Genomic DNA, 22,184 nt, shown 5'->3' on the forward strand with positions numbered 1-22,184 from the left:
TTTGCATAGTGGGCTATTTTCATCTCTTTACTGTTCTGCCAACCATCATTCTTTTCTTCCTCAAGAGCTGTCATTCAGGACTTCCAAGATGGCTGCACACTGAGTAACAGTTTAATTCTAGCTCTCCCAGTGTGAAAACAGAAACTCAGCAGAGAAGGCCAGTAGACTTGTGTTTATGGGTAAATTTCAGTAACTGGCTAGTAAGTGCACTGCCTGGATGCCAGGAATAAAGAAATACAGAAAACATGGAAAAAAATCAGCTACAAAAAGTGAGGAAGAAACACTGACTGGGGAAGCTTCTGCAGCTGTTCAGCAAAAAGCAATACAACCATCAGACATGACTTCCAGTAACCTACAAGATGATGTAAGACAATTGCATACATATTTGGTTTAAATAAAAACACTGATGGAGTATATCGACATAAACAACAAAAGGCTGGAAAAAATGGAAGAAGCTTTAAGCAGGTATTCAGATGAGATGATAAAGCTGCAAAAATCAGAGGTTAAAAATAAAAGACTGATTGATTATGAGACTGCTCAGGAAGAGATGTTTCAAAAATTAATAGAATTAGAAGACTGAGCACACAGGGAAAACTGAGATTTTCAGGTATACCAGAGAAGCTGGAAGGAACAGACTGCATTAATGTTATGAAAGCACAAATAAGCAACTGGACTGGTGTTCTACAGCAGGAGTTTAGTTGAGAGGGCACATCATGTGTATGCTCCAAACCTGGCTATAAGAAAGCAACCTAGACCTTTAATAGTAAAGATACAATCCTGCCAGCAGGAGGAGTTGATTGTGACAAAATTGTGGGAGAAGGACAAAGTACTAAAAGTGGGAGGCAGCAGGGTGTTTGTGGAGAATAATTACTCATCGTACACCAGGCCGAAGAGGAGAACATTTATTCCACTATTCAGAGAATGTCAAGATGCAGGTGTTAGATTCAAACTGCTATACCTGGCTGTCTTCAAGGTATTCTTCCTTGGAGGGACAAAATATTTTTTGATGAAGTACATGCTAAGGAGGAAATGCAAAAGTTTATCTAACAAAAAGTAAACTGTGAAACAGAATGAGATTCTGCTTCTTGTTGTTCAGTAATAAAGACCACAGAGGGACTGTACCTGTGAAACCTTTTCATATTTTTCAATGGAAAATGTTGGAGAGAAGAAAGGGAACAGGAGACTTGACTAGAAGAATCAAGAGTATGTTGGAAATGAAGCAGAGACTGGATTTCAGAGATGAACAGTAATAAAACCAGTAACTTAATATGGGATTACAATGCATGCAATTACCAATCTGGAAATATTGGACTTCAGAATTTGTTGGACTTGTGGGAGACTAAAGCACAGGACCTACTTCATGTCATTAATGTTCAGAAAAGTGATTTGGGGAGGGGAAGAGGAGGGAGAAAGTTAAATGTAAGTAAAGATTGTTTTCTTAAATAGTACCAATTTTGTGGCATGTGGTTTTCTTTACATGCTATAAAGTAAAATTTTTCAGTTATTTTTAAGTGTAATGGGATTGTAACCATGTGCTGCTGTTCTTTTTTTATTTTCTTTCTCTCCCCGCTCTCTCTCCTTGTTCAGTTTTAAGAAATTTAGGCACTGCCATGTATTAAAAAAAGCCTGTTTAAAGAATGATAGGAGAGAAACTAATGCACTTTTTCCTCATTCTTGCATGGGGAAATGACTGGATTGAAGACATTGGACTAATTTAGTAACAAGTTTTAAGAATATTGAATATTATGAGGCTTTTTTTTCTAGCAAATACGTGTATGCTAGGTAACAATTCTGCAGCTGTTCATCATGTTTCCATGGAAACAATATGATAAAAATGCCTGGTTCTTGTCTATATGGAGGCAATCTGATAAAGGGAAACTGGCTACAGTCTGGTGGAGAGTGATTGGCTGAGGGAAAAAAAAGACGAGGAATTGGCTAGGAGATATTGTTCTCTGAAAGCATTCAGATGCTTTCCCAACGTAGTTAATGTTCTCTGAAAACATCCAAGGGCTTTCCCAGTTGGAAGAGCTATAAAGATGAGATAAAACTGATCAGCACTTAGTAGAATCATAGCTGCACCATAGGTCTAAGCATGGATGACCTTTTTTTTAATAGGTTAACTCAAGTCTGTCAGTGTGGCTGTCAGTTTGGAACGTTTGTTCCTATTAGGAGGGTAAAACTTCAATATTTGAGGGTGTACATAGTTTTTTGTGTTGGTATTAAGTTGATAGGTTTTAGGGAGTATTGTGTGTGTGTTTGCTTTTTTGTTTGAGGGCTTTCAGTAAAACAAAAAGTTTTATAAGATGTGACATAAGATCAAATGTATATGACAAGAAACAACTGTATAAAAGTTCAACCTGCCAAACAGTGTATGCATGTAACACAAAAGATGGAACTAGACATTAAACAAAAAAGGCGTTATATGTAAAAGGTGGGAATAATAACTTTTTAATACAATGATGCTTTATTTAATGTCTTTAAATGTAAATGGCCTTACAGATAAACATAAACAAGAAAGACGTAGTGAACTATTTTAAAAAATGTAGAGTGCATGTAGCTGTGTTACACACTTAGAACTGAACATGTGAATTTGATAAAGAAAGGTTTTCAGGATAGTTATTCAACAGAATACCTGGGAAAAAGGAAAAGAGGAGTACTTTAGTTACAAGAGGCACTCCAATAATGATAGAAGATAAAAAAAAATAATGGCAGATTGTAGTGCTAAGGGGCTACTGGCAAGGGAGTAGGATTGCAGTGGCATGTATTTACATTTCACCTAAAACTGCTATAATGGAGCTGAAGAAAACTCTGGGAGAAATAGGTAGTTTTCAGCAAAGAATATTACTTATAGGTGGAGACTGGAATTTGATTTGCAGCAGTGAAGATGTGTTTGGGGGGCCCAGAAGGGAAAAGAAAACAAAGGAGGATAGATTTTTGAAGAAATTTATGAAAATATTTGGCATGGAAGATGTGAATTCAGTAATAGTTCGGATTGAATTTGCATATTATTCCCCAAGATATAAAAACTGGGCTAGGCTAGACAGAATTTACATTTCACAGGAACATGTGCATTTAATTGAAGGTCTTGATACCCACCCAGTAACTGTTTCAGATCATGCGCCTGTAATAGCTAAAATAAAATCACAGGGTAATGAAATAAAAAATGAGACATTGGTGCTTTCCCACCTGTCTGTTGAAAAGAGAGGAATTTAAGGAATGAGTAGTGGAGATTATTCAGGAGCTGTTAGAGGGGATAGAAATTTCTTCTGAAAATATTGTTAGGGAGTGAGGTAAAATTAAGGTAGAGTTTAAAAATAGGGTGGAAATAAAAGAAATGGAGCTATGGTTAAATAACAAGAATTATTTATAGGGACTGACATGTTAAAGGATTACAGAATAGGGGGAAATCTCACAGAACTAGAGGAGGATCAACTGCAGAATGCCAGGCAGAAAATAAGGGATTACCTCGATAATATGCACTAGCTTAGAAAGATTGCTGTTAAGCAACTGTTTTTTGATTATAAGAATAGAGCACAAAAACATTTAGCACAATGACTCAGGCAACAGAAAGTAGAAAGAGGTGTCGCCAAACTTAGGGAGCCTATAACAAAGAAGGTAACAAGATCCTGTAAAGGTATTAGAAATATTTCAGAAATTCTATGAAAGTCGCTCTAAAGCAAGGAAATATGAAAATCAAGAAAAGATACGAATAGAAATGTTTATAGAAGAATAAATATGCCAAGCATAGAGGTGGATGAGGCTCAATTACTAACTGTTAGGACAGGAGATGAGATAAAAATTGTGATGTATAACCAATCTACAGGAAAGTCCCCAGGAATAGATGGTATTCCTGTGGAAGTTTGGAAGCTAGGAGGAAAAAAATGATAAAGATCTGGAAGGTTTTGTTTAACAATATCTTAAGAAAGCAGTGGTAGCTGTAGTACTTGGAGGGCATTGATCCATCAGATCCAGCTTTATACAGGCCCATTTCAATACTTAACCATAATTATAAAGTGTTTGTCTATAATGGCTAAAAGAATGGCAATCGTAATGCCAAAACTGATAGATATGGATCAGTGTGATTTTGTGGAAGGGAGGCAAACATTTGACATTAACAGGACATTAATGATTCAGAGGGAAGCAGAATGTAAGAAAATACCATTGTTGGTGGGTCTTGATGCAGAGCAAGTTGGGGCTTTGTGAGAAGGGCAATGGAAGCATTTGCATTTCATGAAAAAATTATAAAGTTGATTAGGAGGATATATGAGGGATCAGAGGAGAAAATTAAAGTGAGTGGGGTCCTCTCTGATAACTTCTGCTTGAGCAGTGGAACCAGGCAGGGTATCCTTTTTCCCCTTTATTATTTGCATTATGTTTAGAACCATTGGGAAAGAAAATAAGGGACACAGAAATTCAAGGATGTAATTGGTATGATGGTCAAGAAAAGCTGGTTTATTTGCAGATGATATTATTTTGTACCTGACAAAACCAGAAAAATACATTACAGTGTTGTGGAACATTTTCACACAGTTTCAGATCGTTCCAGGATACAAAATTAATGAAGCTGAAACAAAGGCAATAGAGGTAAATTGTGTACCCAAACATGAGCTGGTTCAGGAATATCCATATTTATGCGGACATGATAAAATAAAATATTTAGGAGTATGGAATAAAATTTATTCTAGTGTGGCAGCTAAAAATATGTGGGAAGAGACTAAAAAGATAATGCAAAAACTGAGAAAAATGGAAGCTTTGTGATATGGATATGGATAGTAAGATTCAAGCAGTTAAAATGTTTTTAGTCCCCTTATTCTTATACACAGGTCAGATATATTTTTATCAACCAGAGGAGAAGTTGTGGGTAGTAATTAATAGAGAGCTGACGGACTTTGTCTAGGAGGGGAAGACAGCAAGAGTCAAGTGGATTAAGCTGATTCTTCCAGTAGAACAGGGAGGATTGGGATTACCCAATATGAAGGGGTATTTCAGAGCTACACTGTTAAGACTCCTGTGCATAGCACAAGCAGAAAACTATAATTCAAAGTGGAAAGGGATGATGGTGAAGCACGTGGGAAGCTCACGAAACAAGGAGAAACTGGGATTTTTGATGCAGGCCTTTAAGGAGAATGTCATGCAAAATATTATATCTATAAAGTAGCAGAAATTATTCTAAGAACTAAACCACCACGAGAATGGAGAAAGGAGATTCTGCTGATAGGGATGACTGCAATTAGGGACACAGACAATAGGCAAGAGGGGGCCGGAATTTTTGGAGAAAACTGACAAAGGAACTAAGGTATTGGGAGCAAATAACTAGAGAGGGAAAGATGATAGAATAGGAAGACACCAATAATTTATTTGGACTGCAGGTTAGATATTGCCTTCCCTATCAGGGATTGATATCAGAGTATAGGCAAAGAGAAGGAAATAGGGGGGTCCTAAATGAAAGATCAATACTAATCAATACTAGTAGAATTTTTAATAGAATCAAGAACAGAAGCTGTCATTAAAAAAGAACAATTAGTAGACCATATAAAATATTGCTTGATTACTGTAGGAATCGGTCAGAAGAGGTTAGAAAGGATTGGGAAAAAAGAGTTTGGATAAGCAATTCACAAAGAAATAAGGGTATTTCTTTGATAACACTGTACAACTTCTATTCTTTTAGCATCTATTTACTCTGTGCAAATACATGGAACTTTTCTCCCCGGGCCTCTACTGGAAATGGACTTGCATCCAGACTAGCCCAGTCAACAAATGTAAACTGTAAATGTAAATGCAGTATACTTTAACCAACTTAAGAGTAGGTTAGAATTGAAAAAAAAAAAAAAAAAACTTTTATTTCTTCTATTTTTTAGCCAACATGTTATGCTAAAGTTATACTGCTTTTATGGTACAATCATTGCTGTATAAAACTGTTTTGATGTTATTCTCTATTAAATTGTAAGTTTTTTCCTTGGAGCTTTTCTCCCCGGGCCTCTACTGAAAATGGACATATATCCAGTTAGACTAGCCCGGTCAACAAATGTAAAATAAAATAAAAATAAGAAACATTGGGAGGATATATGTATGTCTCCCAAATGTGCAACAAAATCTAGAAGATTTAGGATTTTTGCCTGAAAATGTTTACATAAATATTTTTATACCCCAAGTAGCCTCCAGAAATTTTTTTGTGAGGCAGACAGTAAGTGTTGGGAGGTATGAAGGGGAAGAAAGAGGTAATTGGGAACATATTTTCTGGGAGTGTGGTGAGTTGGTGGACTTTAAAGATTCCCTGCAGGATGCACTGTTGGAGATGTTGGGTGGCAGATTGCTCTGAAGGAGATTATTTTTCTGAGGTATGATGCAGAATCAGAATTGACTAGACATGGTAAGGCCTTGCTGTGTCTAATAATGGTAGCTGCCAAAAAAAGCAGTTACTAAAAAATGGAAATTCAAATCTAAACCAACTGTACTAGAAGTAGTGAATATAGTAACAGATAAAACAACTGGAATTGAGATCTTTAGAAAAGGGTAGAAGCAAACTACACAGAAAGAAATGTGAATTTTGGAGCAATACATACAAGGGAGGAATGAGGTTTAAAAGGTGCAGAACTTAATGAGCTATGTAATGTTTGAGTGAGAAAGATTGAGAAGATTATAAGTGATGTATAATGTTTGTAACTGGGAGTATGTCAGTATGGTTTGTGATGTATAATAGTTGTGACTAGGATTGTGTCAGTGTGGTTTTTCATTTATATAAATGTATGATTGCCTATGTAGTAAGTGATGATTTAATAAAGGTTTCCTTGTTTAAAAAAGTCAGGAATTGAATAATTTATGTAATGTTGCTTAGGTTATATAATATATAGCAATATATGTAAAGTATAATGTTTGATGTTCTTCGTGTTTCACTGTTGCAGTACTTTTTGTTAATATAGTTTGAGTACTTTTATATGAATGTAAATTTGCCTATGTCGCAAGTGATAATTCAATAAAGGTGTGTGGAAAAAAAAAAAGGAGCTGTCATTCAGGCAGTCATTGGGGGGGGGGGGGTTGCGGTTAAGTCCCTAACCTTACTTCTAGTGGCTGATGTAAGTACCCAGATCAGCAAAGGGGAGAGGGCATTCTCTGCATGCTCTGAAATGCGCACACCCCCACACACACAGTTACAAGTTCTGCTATCACAATCTTGGAATGCCAAGCCCATGCCCCCCTATCCTGCAGTCATTGTTATTGTGCAAGCTTGTACTTGATGTGTAAATTAGAAAAACATGAACTGGTAAGTAATAATGATTTCTAATAGGATTGCTGTTGGATCAAGATCTTATGAACAAATTGCTTCACAAGAACTGACTTTGTGTTCCTGATGTCTAAATGTCCGTGGTAATGCAGTAAATCAGTATAGTGTAAAACATATCTTTGAGTGCAATGGGGCAGGGAAGATAAAGAGCAAAGTAAATATTATTATGGAAAAGGGGGAGGTTGGTTAACATTTTGTTATTCAGCTTGGGTACATATTGATTAGAGGGTTATTTAATAAAAGTGGTTGTGTTATATACAGAAAGGAAAGAATGCAGGTTGATGTGGAGTCAGTAGTAGATTGTGTTTAGTTGTAAAGGTAGATTGTATGCAGAGGATATCAATTTGGTTGTTGGCCATAACCTGGGGAAATACAGGAGAAGAGCCAAGTGTGAACCAGATAAAGTTTAGGTTCTATTTTGAATGATTTTTAGGTGTTCATTTTGTATGAGAAGTTGTAATAGTGAGGGGGCAGGGGCCTTTCTGTGAACAGAGTTCCATTGTTTAGAAACACAATTAGAATACAATGACCACTATCCAAAATGGTACATTTTAGAGTTAATATTAGTGCTACTTGATCCCTGCTGCAGGCAGAAAAGTGTTAAGAATTTAATATGACAGATGTTTGTGTGGTAGAGTTCTGAGAAAGTTCTTTGACCAGACCATGATTTATCCCTCTGAGTCCCTTGAATAGAGGATAAAGTCTGCCTGTATATGTCATATTAACATTTGGGGTCACTCAAAATTGTTCCTGGCTAAACCGTTCACAAATACCTGAAATGTATCAACTTTGCATAGGTGACTGAAATTAAATATATTGCCTTGATGACTTAAGTTTTAACTTAACCCTTATTTCTTCATAAAATGTAAGAAAATACAGTTTTATGTATGCAGAATAGGCTTTTGACAGCCTTACTACAGGCTTGATGTGATGTTGTCACTCTCGCATTTATTCGCACTGATGGGTCAGATCCAATCTATAGGATCCATCTCAGCCTTTTACAAAAGCTTGCGGCCTTCAGCAAAGCTTGTGGGCATTTTGCCTTACCCATATTGCAATTCCCTAACATTCCCAGATCTCGTTTGCCGCTCTATGAAAGATGTGTTTCTCCAAGCAAGCTGTGGGCTAAGTGCTATTTTTTTTCCTTAATCCTTTTCAAAATTTAAAAATCTTCCTTACAAGCTTATTTTGATAGCTTTTTGTAATTATTTAGCAAATACCTTACCCATTTTTTGTCTTTAAGAGTGAGAGTTATCCCCTTCTTCCTTTCTCTATTATCGTCCATTTAAGTTAGAGGACATTTTTCCTCTTTGTGTTGTCCCCTTCTGTCCTTTTCATCACCCGTTTAAGTTAGAGGACGATTTCTTAAAAAAAAAAAAAAACAAACAAAAAAAAATTTCTCTCTTCCTTCCTAGAACTGCTTACCATCCATTTAAGTTAGAGGACATGTGTGTGTGTGTGTGTGTGTGTGTGTGTGTGTGTGTGTGCGCGCATGTGTGCTATTTTTTCATGTAACCTACTTTTCCTTTTAGCAACAATGTCTCAAAAACAGGAAGGGAAACCTCTTGGTTTCAAAAAATGCGAACAGTGTGGGAAGAAGATCCCCTGAGTTCTTAGGTGTTTACTAGGTTAACGACCACAAGGGCCTTTTTAAGCCTGGCCATGCATCCCAACTCTCTGACAAGTTCTGATACCCTTGATAAGTGTAAGCAAGGGCCTGGGAGATGAACCTTTTACAGGTTACCTGTGTCCATTACAGACATAGGTGCCACACCAGGGATGAATTTCCGGTTTCCCATCCAATTGTCCAAGTTGCACTTGAATTGGGTTAGGGAGGAACTCTGCTTCACATGGAGGGGGGAGCCTGTTCCATAGATGGTGTAGTGTCTGGGATACATACCTATCTCTCCAGCAGGTCCTGTTTATATCACAGGCAAGGTTTAAGTCTTTAGAATGAGTAATTCTGGTGCTGTTTGTCTTGTGGATATGCAGGAGGTCCATTAGACTGGGGTCTGACAAAGCCCTGTATGCCAGGCATAGATCTCCCCTCAAAAGCCTGTAGGAGACTGAATACAGGGATAAGGCCTTGAGGCAGTCTGCTTAGGACATATTACTTACTGTATTCTTTTAGTGAGGAATCTCTTTGGACCTTCCAGTTGTTGGATATGTCCAACAACCGAATACAGTGGAACAATGACTTCCTAGGACTTAGATTCCATAGCTTTGTTTATAAGTTGTGCAACATAGAATGATTTCCTCGCCACTGTAGACACATTATGATCAGAGGCTAGATTACTATGTATGTGTGTCCCTACGTCCCTGACTACTGGGTCAGTTCTTAGGGGTGTGTTGTCAATATGATCGTTACCAGGGATGGATGACTTTCCAAAGGATACTATTATGCATTTCCTGGCATTTAGTTGTAGTCCATGGCTCTGATACCAGTTGTTTGTCTGTGTCAGCCCCTCCTGGAGAACATTTGTGTAAGTGTGATATTCAGTGACCGCTTCTAATTTGCAATCATTTGCAAATTTAGTCAGCCAGAGACCACTTGACATTGGCCTTGACATCTGAGAAGTAAATGCCAAAAAGAAGCAGTCCAAGGATAGATCCCTGAGGACTCCACTTGTGACTGTCCTCTTTATAGAGGTGGACTCCCCAATTCTATCTTCCTGGGTCCTGTCTGTGAGCCAGTTGGCTGTCCACCGGGTGACATATGGGTTTGTACATAACCTCTTGATTTTGTCAACAATGCCCGAGTGGTGTATTGTGTCATATGCCTTGGCCAAGTCAAGGTAGGCAGTGTAAACGATTCTGCCCTCATCCATTGCTTTGGTGACCTTCTCAAAGAAGTCCACCAGGTTGAGTAGACATGATCTGCCCTTGACGAAAACAAACTGGGTTGGGTCCAGTGTCTGGAGGTTTACTATATCTCTGTTTATCATCTCCATGATAATTCTTTCCATGGCTTTACACACAAGACTAGTGAGACTTATGGGTCTGTAGTTTCCAAGGTCTGTAGATGGTCTGCCTTTGTGCAGAAGGATGTCTGTTGCCTTTTTCCATTCATGAGGCACAAAGCCTGTTTAGAAGCTACAGTTAAATAGTAATCCAAGAGGCCCTGATAGGTCATCTTTCATGCTATTTAGAAGGCATACTGGGATATTATCTGGGACCATTGATGAAGTGTTCTTGGTCTTAGAGAGAGCATTAAGGACTTGTTCCCTAGTGATAGTAGGAGGAGTTACATTTGATGATATTTCCTGAGGAAAGGTTGAGGGGAGAGAGGAGTAAAGTTGGAGCTGAGTTTATCAGCAAGGAGGTTTGCTATATCTTCTGGCACAGTATAAGTGGCTGCATTTACATTGAGTTCTGCACACAATTGTGTATTGCCTTTGAGGTTGCGGACATAGCTAAAGAATGCTTTCTGGTTGTCTTTGGCTTGGGAGGCTGTTAAACTTACCTCATATTTGGATTTGGTATACTTTATTTGTTCTCTGAGTTGTTTGTCTAGTTTGAGAATGCTTTTTTCCTGCTGGGTGCTGCACCTCCTAAGTTTTGCCATGATTTTCTTCCTCCTGCTATATAGCCGATTGATTTTGTGATTCCACCAGGGTGGCTTGTTTTTTTTGAGTTCTGTACTTCTTCCTGGTGGGTACAGCTGCCTCTATGCAGCTATTAACATGCCTGTATAGGGTTTCTGTGAAGAGTTCTGTATAGGCAGAAGTGTTTACAGGGTTTATGGGGGCTTGACATTTTGCCAGGTTCTCACTTAACAGCAGGAGGTTAGCCTTAGAATAGTTCCTGACTATTCCAGGTTTAGATGGGAGTCCTGGTTTTATTTTTACTTCAAAAGAGACCATTTTTGTGGTCTTCCCGTACAGAGAAGGCATTATAGTAGGGGGGTGTGCAGCAGTTTCCCATATTAGTGAGGACCAGATCCAGTATGGTTGCACCACTGATTGGTGTATTCACACACTTGGGGCCTCTTCATCTTCAAGAATCATGCTTGATTGCCACAGTTTCAATCAAAGGGCTCTTATGGAGCATAACAATAAGCTCATATTAAAGAAACTGCGTAAGACTCCCTTTTCTGAGGTGATTTCACCAGAGTCCACAACTTCTTCCAAGTCAGGCAAGTCGCAAAAACATACTTTGGCTCCGAAATCTTCCTCAGAGTTGAAACAAAAAGCTCCTAGACTGTCTGCTCCAACAGAAGCTTTGTAGCACAGTCGTCTCCGGATCCAAGAATTCGTCGGAGCAGCTTGAACCCTCGGCTCAGACCTCTTTGGCTCCCACCAAATTTAGATATCAAATCTGTTTTCCATCCTTGGAACCAATATCTTCTTTAACTAAATCCAGATCTCCAACTCTGTCTACCAGGTGTTTGATGATGATGTGGTAGACCCATCAGTGAGAATAAAGGTGGAGATGGGCAACACACATGAAACATTATGCTAAGTACATAACTTCTTTTTTTTTTTTTAGCCAATCTTTTTTTGCAGGTTTTAGCTTCTCAGTTAATTTCTCTGTGCAGGATTTCTGTTCTGCGCTGCTCGTAATTTAAATAAAATGAAATGATTTGCCTCCACATATAAGCTGCATTTGGGGGAGTTGTAAATTACAGACTGCAAGAGCTGGAAGGAATTACAGTAAATGTGTGACTTACTGATGGGATATGTAGGGCTGATGACACTAAACTTAAAAATGTCTCACTTTTCTTCTTCCAGGCTGATCATCAGTAAAAAAGAGAGGATGTTGGTGAAAGGTTCTGGATTCCATCTGGACCTCTTGATCATTGTTGCCATGGGCGGGTTCTGTGCTTTGTTTGGTTTGCCATGGTTGACAGCAGCTACAGTAAGGTCCGTGACTCATGCCAATGCATTAACTGTGATGAGCAAAGCGGTGGCCCCAGGAGATAAGCCCAGAATACAGAATGTGATAGAGCAGAGAGTGACTGGCTTGTTGGTTGCCATCCTTGTGGGTATGTACATATGTTGCGTACAATTAGTGAGAAGTCTTCATTGATTCCTAAGAAGAAAGTATATTCTGCAAGAACCAAAGCAGTAACATCATACCATATATTTTTTATTTCACTTAATTGGTTGACCATGTACTTCCACTATGCTCATCATGGTGGATCTTTTACAGGAGAGATGTGAGAATAAGTGCATTAATAACCGCTTAAATTTATTAATTTGGTAATTGGGTCAGACCTCAAGGCACAAGCCACTTTTTATGGATGACTTAAGTATATTGTGTAAAAGTTCACTTAGAAACATTTCCATGTGAAGACTGAGGGAGTTAAGCACAAGTTTGCAGGATGAAAGCTGCGGTTAGCAGTTCCCAGTGTTAACCTTGTGTGCTACACTGCCAGACTGAATAATAGGTAATGAAGGTGACAAGGCACTTTGACCATTTTGTTACTAGTTCGGAAAGTGAAATTACAGAAATATTTGAGTGATCTGCCCATAGACAGGGAATCTAGAAAATGATCAAACAGAAAGTGCACCTAATGTGCCTCCACACTTTGGACTTTGAATAGGAGTCAGCTATTCTAACACTGGATGGGGGGCCCCTTGTGACTGGCTCTTCCTGTCCAAAGTCACATGCCTGCACATTTTCCCTCAAAAGCTTACATGCTGAAAAAAAAAACTTCCATGCTAGGAACACGTACACCTGATGCTGATGCAGTGCATGATTTCACATACCAACTACAAAAGCATGTGTGGCCCCTGAGCTTGTTCTAGTTTTTTTTTTTTCAGTCTTGTTCCTAATGCATATTAGTGGAAGATCTGAAGTAGTTAACTTCATTTTATCTGCAACCTGTGGGTATACGGATCTGTATCGGATCCGAGACGGCAACTTTTTTTCTAGCATCTGCTCCAAGCTCCTCCCTTTACTCATAATGCCCTACCATCTCCTATCTTCCCTCAGATCTCGTTTGCCGCGCCAGTAGTGTGCATTCTGGTCTCCTTTGCTCTGAGCTAAAAAGGGATAGTAAGTGGAAACTTTTACTTATATCTAAGTGTGCTTGTCTAGGATTACCCTTCCTCTCCTTCAGTAGTTGGTCGTTAATGTAAAAAAAAAAAAAAAAAAAAAGTTTTTTGTATTAGAGTAGTAGTCAGGCCTGCCCTTACCCTACCTGTGTGTATGTGTTTTTTTTTGGGAAGGTAGTACCTTTACCTTTGAGTGCAGGACTGTGGCTGACCAGCCAAAGCCTGTGTTCAAAAAATGTACAGTGTGTGGCCATAAGCTTTCCGCTGCCGATGGTCACACTCTGTGTGATATGTTTAGGAGTGGCACATTTATCCACTCAGTGTGCTGTCTGTTCAGGCTTCAACCCTAGGGCCCTTAGGGATTGTAAGGCCACGCTAGTTACCAAAGGCCTTCTCCCTGTTGCCATGCTGGATTCTGCCTCGGTCGCTAGTGCACCTCCCCAGACAGGGACTCAACCGCCCTCTTTGTCTGGCAATGGGTCTTCTAAGGACAGACCTTCAGTCAGTGAGTCTGACAAAGGAAAAGAAAGAGAAAAAGAGAAGGAAAAGGAAAGACGTAGAGAAGAAAGGGAGAAAAAAAAAGAAAGACAGGCATCACAAAAGATCCCCAGACAGGGAGCTCTTTCTCAACCCTCCATCTAAGACCATGAGGCCTGTTTCTCCTCAGCTCCGGTCACCACGTTTCTCACCGGAGCCATTGGAACATTCGGACCCGAGGCCCTCTACCCCTCTGCGCAGACCAGCCAGATCTGAGTCGGTGGCCTCTTCGAGGTCGACTCTAAGCCTATCGGACATGGATATGGACAGGATGATGCAGAAATTTCTTCAGACCCAAATTCAGATGGGAGTCTTGCCAGGTCCCTCTCCCTCTGGAGGGGCGACCTCCATGCCTATTTTCTACTCCATCTCTCCTTCCCCGATCCGTGCTTCGGGGCTCTTGGATCCGAGGTTCTTCAGAGCTGGTAGCTCTGCGCCAACAGTTCCTCCAACCTCGACTCCAGCTGTTACCTTGAGTTCCTCCGATCCGACTTGTTCGGGTCCGAGTGACTCTCGGAGCCACGGACAGGGAGTCGGACCCGGTGGAATGGATTCTTCGGCTCTGACCCTTTCGGACCCGATCCGTTCCCTTGGACCTTAGGCTATCCTGTCTTCGGCTACAGTCCCCGCTTCGGATCTGGGGAGGACTTCTCCCTCGGCCTTCGAAGTGGTGGAGAGGGTTCTCTCCCAGGGATTGAGACCCCAGCCCATCCCCTCAGATACCACCCAGGCCCCCTTGGATTTGGCGAGTACTATCTTCATCCTGTCTCAGGGACAGCCCGCGCCAGAGGATCCCCAGGTCATTTTCCCCAAGGAAACCCCCGCGACTCGCGGATCCCCTTCTGAAAGTCCCACTGAAGAGGGCCACTGCAAGTGCAAAAGGAGGCACTTGGACTCCCCCCCCCGAGTCCCTCACCACTGACACTGACTTAGATGAAGGAGAAGGTTTCCCCAGGTCACCTCCCGAAGACATCTCCTTCGGAGAATTTATGGAGATCCTCCGCCAGAGGGGAGGTTGGTCAGCCCCAAAACCTTATGGGGATGAGTCAGTGTTCCTGGAGGCCTTTGGGACGGGTCCATCGACTTCCTGGGTGTCCCCACCAGCAGACCCCTTGGTGGACCTCATCACCACGAGGGCATGGAAGGAGCCCGATACCGTAGAGCCCATCCCCAAACGTCCTGATAAGGTTTTATCTCCTCCTTCTGATAGACAACCCTGGTCGAAAGGAGCCCCAGTTGATGCTATGTTGGTCGCAGCGGGCACAAAGAAGGAACTAGCACAGGAGAGTTCCTTAGTCCACCCTCCAGACAAGGAGTCCAGGTCGGTGGATAGGTTTAGGAAGCGCATATACTCTTCAGCGACTTTTTCTATCCGTGCACTGAATTATTTGGCACATGTGATTCGACTTCAGCGAGTCCTTGCTTTGGAATTTGCTGAGTCGCCCCCAGAGTCTTTATCGCCGCAGGACAGACAGCTGTTTTCGGCGAAAATGTCTACTCTGAAGTCAGTCTCAAATACATCTATGTGGCTACTTTCCCACACCACGGAAGAAGCAGCTAGAGCGGCTGGGACAGGCATAGCCATGAGGTGTCATGCCTGGCTCAGATTGTGTCAGTTCGTGGACCCTTTCAAGGCGTCGTTTATCAACGCTCCCTACGACGGTTCTTCCCTCTTTAGAAAGACAGCACGTGACACACTTGTCCAGAGTGAAAAGGACGGGAAGACTTTGTCTGCCGTCGGAGTCCACTTCTCTAACCCTCAGCGGTCCTTCTCTAGGAATCAAAGAGGGCAGAAGAAGATATGGTTCCGAAAATCTCAATTTTCTCAGGATTCTCAGGACAGCTATTCCCCCAGAGGCAGAGGGGGACAGGATCGACACCGACCAGAGGTAGAGGGGGTCCCAGGAATTTCAGGTCTAGGGAACCCTTCTCTGATAGACCCGGTCAGCAGCCCTGAGGGGTTGCCGGACTGTCCTACTCTGGTGGCAGTCGAGGGACGATTGTCCTTACACCCAGCGGCATGGGAGTCCATTACGACAAATCGCTTGGGTTCTTCAGATAATATCTAGAGGTTACTCTATTCCTTTCATTGCCCCTCCAAATATTACAAAAGACCTCCCGGATGTTCAACCCGCTCACAGGGAAGCCCGCAACTCTAGAGGTTTCAAAGCTGCTTATCAAACGAGCCATCAAAAAGGTCACCCCCGATCAGTCCGGATTAGGCGTCTACTCAAGGTTCTTTTTGGTGCCAAAAAAGACTGGGAACCTCAGGCCCATTCTAGACCTGTCAGCATTAAACCTGTCAGTAGCAAAACAGAAATTCCGGATGGTCACCCTACAGTCCATTCTACCTTATCTCCGGGAGTGCGACTGGGTGTGCTCGTTAGACCTTCAGGATGCTTACTACCACATAAAAATACACAGAAGCTCCAGGAGATTTCTGCGCTTCTGGCTGGGAGCCAGTCATTTTCAGTTCAGAGCTCTACCCTTTGGTCTCACCACAGCCCCCAGGGTGTTCACCAAGGTAATGGCAGTTGTAGAGGCTCACCTGAGGCTTCAGGGTATTCAGGTGTTTCCATACCTGGACGACTGGCTCTTCGCTGTGCACAACAAGCATCACTTGTGTCTGGCCCGAGATTATTTCATTCGGTTAGCAGACCTACTGGGAATTACAGTCAATGTTCACAAATCCCATTTGCAACCAGTACAAATTCTAGACTTCATTGGGGCACGGTTAGACACTTTGCAGATGAAGGTATTCCTAACTCCAGACATGATTCTACATCTCAGGGGCTACATAGCTCAGATAGCGAACTCCAAGTCTTCAAAGGCGAGCGATGTTTTCCGGGCTCTGGGCTCCATGGCTGCCGCTATATCTATTCTCCCGTATGCACGCCTTCACATGCGGGTTCTTCAGTGGACTCTGGCTGTCCAGTGGTCTTGGCTAGACCTACCCATGGAATTTCCAATCAAGATCAGTCACGTCTGCAGGACATCTCTTCTTTGGTGGTTAACTTCACCGGAGATATCAAAAGGACGCCCATTTGCGTCACCCTCAGTCCAAACCACAGTGACCATGGACGCCTCCCAACTCGGGTGGGGGGACACTGTTTGGGAAGGACAGTCCAAGGCACGTGGTCCCAGACAGAGACCAATTTGCACGTTCTAGAGATGAGGGCAGTGCTTTTAGCGTTGGAAGCCTTTCACACAGCCCTCCCTCTCGGATTGATTGTAATTCAGTCAGACAACATGTCGGTCGTCTGGTATATCAACAAGTAGGGGGTAACCAGATCCTACCCTCTATGTCGCGAGGACATGAGAGTGTGGGAATGGGTGATTTCCACTGGTCGGTGTTTGATAGTAACGCACATCCTGGGGCGCTCCAACATTTTACTGGACAGATTGAGCTGGGCCATTCTAATGCCTTACGAGTGGTCTCTGAAACAGTCAATAGCGGAAGAGATTTTCCTGGCATGGGGTCAGGCTTGCTGTGATCTCTTTGCATCTCCTTCCAACGCGAAGTGCAGTGAGTTCTTCTCTCTGATTACCTCACCAGGGGAAGTCCCCAGAGACTCTCTAGTCCATGTTTGGCCCCCCGGGCTTCTGTATGCTTATCCACCTTTACCTCTCATTCCAAAGTTTCTTCAGAAAGCTTGCAGACTACCGTGCAAAGTGATCCTCATTGTCCCGTTCAGGTTTGGTTCCCATTCCTTTGGTCTCATCTATTAGCTCCCCCGTGGGTTCTGGATGCCTGCCTGAATCTAATTTCCCATCTGTCGGGGATGCGTCCACCCGATCTGGGCAGCCTCAAGCTAACAGCTTGGTTGCTCCAGTTCCGTTAATCGCCAGGACTCCCAGTCTTTCATCCCAGGTAAAATCAATTCTGGTGGCCTCTCTTAAAGACTCCACTAGGAAACTATATTGCAGTAAATGGAAGCGCTTTTCCATTTGGGCTTCACAAAGAGAAATAGATCCCTTTACAGCTCCTGTTCCAGCGGTGTTGGACTTCTTGTCTGGTATCTTTCAGCAAGGAGCTAGTTCCTCCACAGTGAAAGTACAATTGGCAGCCATTTCCAGTTTTCACGTTGGTGAAGACAACATGGCCTTAGCCTCCTCTAGGCTGTGTAAGGCTTTTCTTAAAGGTACGTTTTTGCTACGGCCCCCTGTCAAGGATTCTGTACCTCCTTGGGACCTTACTTTTGTTTTACAGGCTTTGGTAGCCCCTCCTTCTGAACCCGCAACTTCGGTGGACTTAAAATTTTTGTCCTGGAAGACAGCTTTCCTAGTCGCCATCACATCGGCTAGGAGAGTTTCTGAGCTTCAAGCTCTGTCTTCCGTGTCTCCGTATTTGGTCTTCCATAAGGATAGGATTTCCCTCTGTACTAACCCTACCTTCTTACCTAAAGTGGCATCTGAAGCAAACATAAACCAGTCCATTAATCTGCCCGTTTTCTTTCCCAACTTTCAAAATAAAGGTGAATACAAACTCCATTTGTTGGATGTTCATAGACAACTTTGTTTATATCTTCATAGAACAAAGTCTTTCCGCAAGACTGACCAATTGTTTGTTTCCTTTTCCAAAGCATTTATGGGTAAAGCTATTTCTAAAGTTTCTTTAGCCAGATGGATCACTCTTTGCATTTCACATGCTTACAAAGCAAAAGGTTTATCTTCTCCTGGTATAGTTAAGGCTCATTCTACCAGGTCCATGGCGACTTCTGCTGCTTTTTGGTCCAGGGTACCTTTGGATGATATTTGTGCAGCAGCGACATGGGCCAATTCACATACCTTCACTTCCCATTACAAATTGGTTCTGATTTCAAGGGGTAGAGCATCCTTTGGCTCTGTGGTGCTCAGGAATATCCTTCCATAAGGGCCTCCCAGGATCGGAGTAGCTGGGGACTCTGTCCCACAGGTTGCAGATAAAATGAGGTTAACTACTTCAGAAAAAGAAGTTATGTACTCACCATAATTTTCCATCTGAGTAGTTATACTTCATTTTTCTGCAACATTCCTCCCTCCATCCCCCGGACCTTATCCTGTTTTCAGGTTGGTTTGGTTTGAGTTGCATGTATATTGTTAGTTGCAGCAAACTCGATCTGAGGGAAGATAGGAGATGGTAGGGCATTATGGGTAAGGGGAGGAGCTCAGAGCTTGGAGCAGATGCTAGAAAAAAAGTTGCCGGCTCGGATCCGTATACCCACAGGTTGCAGAAAAATGAAGTATAAATACTCAGATGGAACGTTATGGTGAGTACATAACTTCTTTTTTTAATTGCTAATATCAGAATTGTAAAGTGTCTGCATGGCCTTCAAACTACTAGTCAAGAACTTGCACCAGCATTATCTTTATTGCCGTGGGGAGGCACATGATCATAGGAGGTTACTAGTCTAATGGCCCAGGGCCCTTACAAGCCTAGCCAAGTTCAATCCATGTTCCCAAGAATGTCTGGTTCAAGCAGACACTAAAGTTAGAACCCATTGCCTTGTCCAAGAGGGACACAGGTGGAACCCCTGGGGTGAATTTCCTGTTACCCATCCAATCGTCCAAATTGCGCTTAAATAGGGCCAGATGTAAATTATATAAATCATTGCCATAATTTTGAGCATTTCAGTCATGTTACCCACAGGGGTCAGAAGTAAATGCTGTTGCCTACCTCTCACTGTCAGGAAAATGGTGGAGGTTGAAAGTTAATCTGTACTTAGGGCAGAGGAACTATAGACACAGCGCTTGACCTTGGCCAGAGCACCATCACAAGGACCAGTGTTCAAAGGCAAAGCCATGGTATAGCCCTTCTAGAGGTAAATTAATTGTTAAGATGGCTTTGTAGGTCATGGAGGTGTTGAACTTGTTCTCTTTTATGAAAGGGTTTAAATATGCATCACTTCCTCTCTTTGGTAGATGATGAGGGGCCAGGAGGAAATGCACCCCTGGTTGATCCTCTGTGGCGTGAGACTGAAAAGGCCGACTTGTCTGATCTTGGGTAGTGGTCTCTAGAAGTAAAACATTGTGAGCCAGCAAGACTGTAGCATAAACCAATGTATTTTGTAGCTCAAAGACATGAAAAGGAGACGAAACAGACCGGTTTCGGCTGTAAAAATATAAAGCCTTCTTCAGTGCAGTAAAAACATATTCACTTGTTCTCCCTTTTATAGCTTACCTCTAAATGAAGCTCCAAATAAGTAAATTAATTATTCAATTAACCATACCATTTATAGGTATTCATTAAGACCTGGTGAAAATAGTGCCCCCAGTTTGATGATCCATTTTTTTCTCTATTATTTAATATCTGATGCCAACCTGATTTATTACTTCTGTGTCCCATGATTCTGTCAATCGCAGTAAAAGTAAAAGATGCATTTTTATGTACCTCGGTATGTTTGTTTAATGCATTCGTAAGCTTCTTATGTCTGATGTCACTTAAATGTTCAGAGATTCTGATTTTTAAAGGCCTGGACGTTTGCCCCACATAAAATGCAGATCAGCTACAGGTAACCAAATATATCACCCAGTCAGCCTGACAGTTAACAAAAAAGAAAATATCAAATACTTGCTCAGTATTTTTGCTGCTGAACTGGCATGTCTTCATCACCCTTCTGCAGTGAGTACAGTGGCCACAGGGAAAGCAACCCTTGAGTTGATCCCCCACCAGAGTGGTATGTACAGGGTCACCTTTACTTCTCCAACTATGTTTGTAATGATTTAAGAATGAGCCCAAATTCCTGCCTCTCCTGAAGGAAAATTGACATCTGTCATCCAGAAACTAACATAATGTGTTGTCTGCCAAAAGTATGTTCCAATGTCTGCGGACACTATTGAGTAGGATGTCAGTATTTCTACCATACATAGTGACTAGTCGGATGGTTGAATTCTTGTTCTTGGTCTTCTCCCCTTATGTTAGGAGATCTTGCCTGTTGTGATTAGCCACCCATTGTCTGACCTGAAAGATATTCCTCATTTTGTATCCTCTATTCCTGAATCTGGTAGAGAGATCTTCTTGATATACCTGATAAGTCGCATCATTTGAACATATGCGTTTCTGCATATATGTGGAGGATGAAAGCTGGTAGCATGGAGAAGGGAGTTGTATTGGGAGTATTTATGTTATACTTCTGATGTCAAAGTGTGGTCATCGTTCCTACTAACTGTGACATCTAGAAAAGTGATCTTATTGATGTCATAGGTAACCTTAAATTGTATACCCCATCTGTTGTCATTTAAATACCCAACAAACTCAGTAAGATAATCAGGGTCTGATCTCCATACTAACCAGCAGTCGTTCAAGTATCTTCTCCAAATATCAATCTCATCTAGATAGATGTGAGTTGTCATAGATGAGCTCTTCCTCAATGTGGGCCATAAATAAATCAGCATATATGGGAGCGAATGAGGCTCCCATGGCAGTGCCTTGTATTTGTAGGTAGCATTTATTCTGGTAATAGAACACGTTCTTCGTAAGAACATGTTCGACCAGGCAAAGAAAAAAGGTGTTGAAACACAGTTGATACAACTCTGACTTATATAACCAGTATTCTAATGCTTCCAGGCCCTCCCAGTTTGGAATGTTGTTATACAATGAAGAAACATCAAGGTTGAATAGCAACCACCCAGGCACAAGCTGCATTTCTGAGATGATTTTGAGGAATTCCGTAGTGTCTTGAATGCGGCCCTAACCCATTTCAGAAGTGGTTTGAGATACTGTGTCAGAAACTGGGATAATGGTTCCGTGAGGGAACCCCTACCTGAAACTATAGGTCTGACAGGTGGATTTTCCAGATTCTTGTGTATTTTTGCTAAAAAATATATGTGTGGACTAGATGGGTCAGGCACCGTGAGGTGATGTAGTGTGTTGTCTGTGATGATTCCCTCGTTTTTGGCTGATGCCAAAAACTGGTTGATTTGTTTCTTGAATACAGGAGTTGTGTCCAATGTCATCTGAGTATAATAACGACTATCGGCTAATTGTCTTGTAGCTTCCGTGTTGCATTGAGTCCAATCCTGTACCACCACTGCAGACAATATTGCCAAATCATGGTTAGTTTCAAGTTCATGAATGGCATCCATTTCGATCTTTGAGAGATTTTGATTTGGTACGGAATTCCCTAAAATTAAAATGCAGATCTTTGAGAATGCAATTCTGAAACATTAACACATTGAGTGATGCATTGGTGGCATGAAATTGGATTTGTGGTATCTGAAACCATCCTGCAATTCAGGATTAGTTGCTGTTTGGAAAAATAGTCTAAGGTTAAGAAGTCTACAAAATGAAGTTATATTTTGTGCAGATGTATCTTCAGACACGTAAAAGTCAGGTATAAAATTAAGACCTTTATTCAAAATTTTTCTTGTGTGGGTGACAAAGGAGT

At 41.6% G+C, this 22,184-nt stretch overlaps 1 protein-coding gene across 4 annotated transcripts in view; it reads left to right on the plus strand.

Moving 5' to 3' along the window:
• The window catches only part of SLC4A2 (solute carrier family 4 member 2), a 2,370,566-nt gene that overhangs the window by 2,218,062 nt on the left and 130,320 nt on the right, over positions 1–22,184 (plus strand). For all 4 annotated transcript variants that reach the window (XM_044067584.1, XM_044067586.1, XM_044067587.1 and 1 more), the window contains one exon: positions 12,013–12,266. In XM_044067584.1, the coding sequence (XP_043923519.1) occupies positions 12,013–12,266 (254 nt within the window). The remainder of the gene's footprint in view (positions 1–12,012; positions 12,267–22,184) is intronic.

This window comes from Protopterus annectens, chromosome 3.part1 (genome assembly GCF_019279795.1).
Source record: "Protopterus annectens isolate FY-2018-M chromosome 3.part1, PAN1.0, whole genome shotgun sequence".
In the NCBI taxonomy this organism is placed as follows: Eukaryota; Metazoa; Chordata; order Ceratodontiformes; family Protopteridae; genus Protopterus; species Protopterus annectens.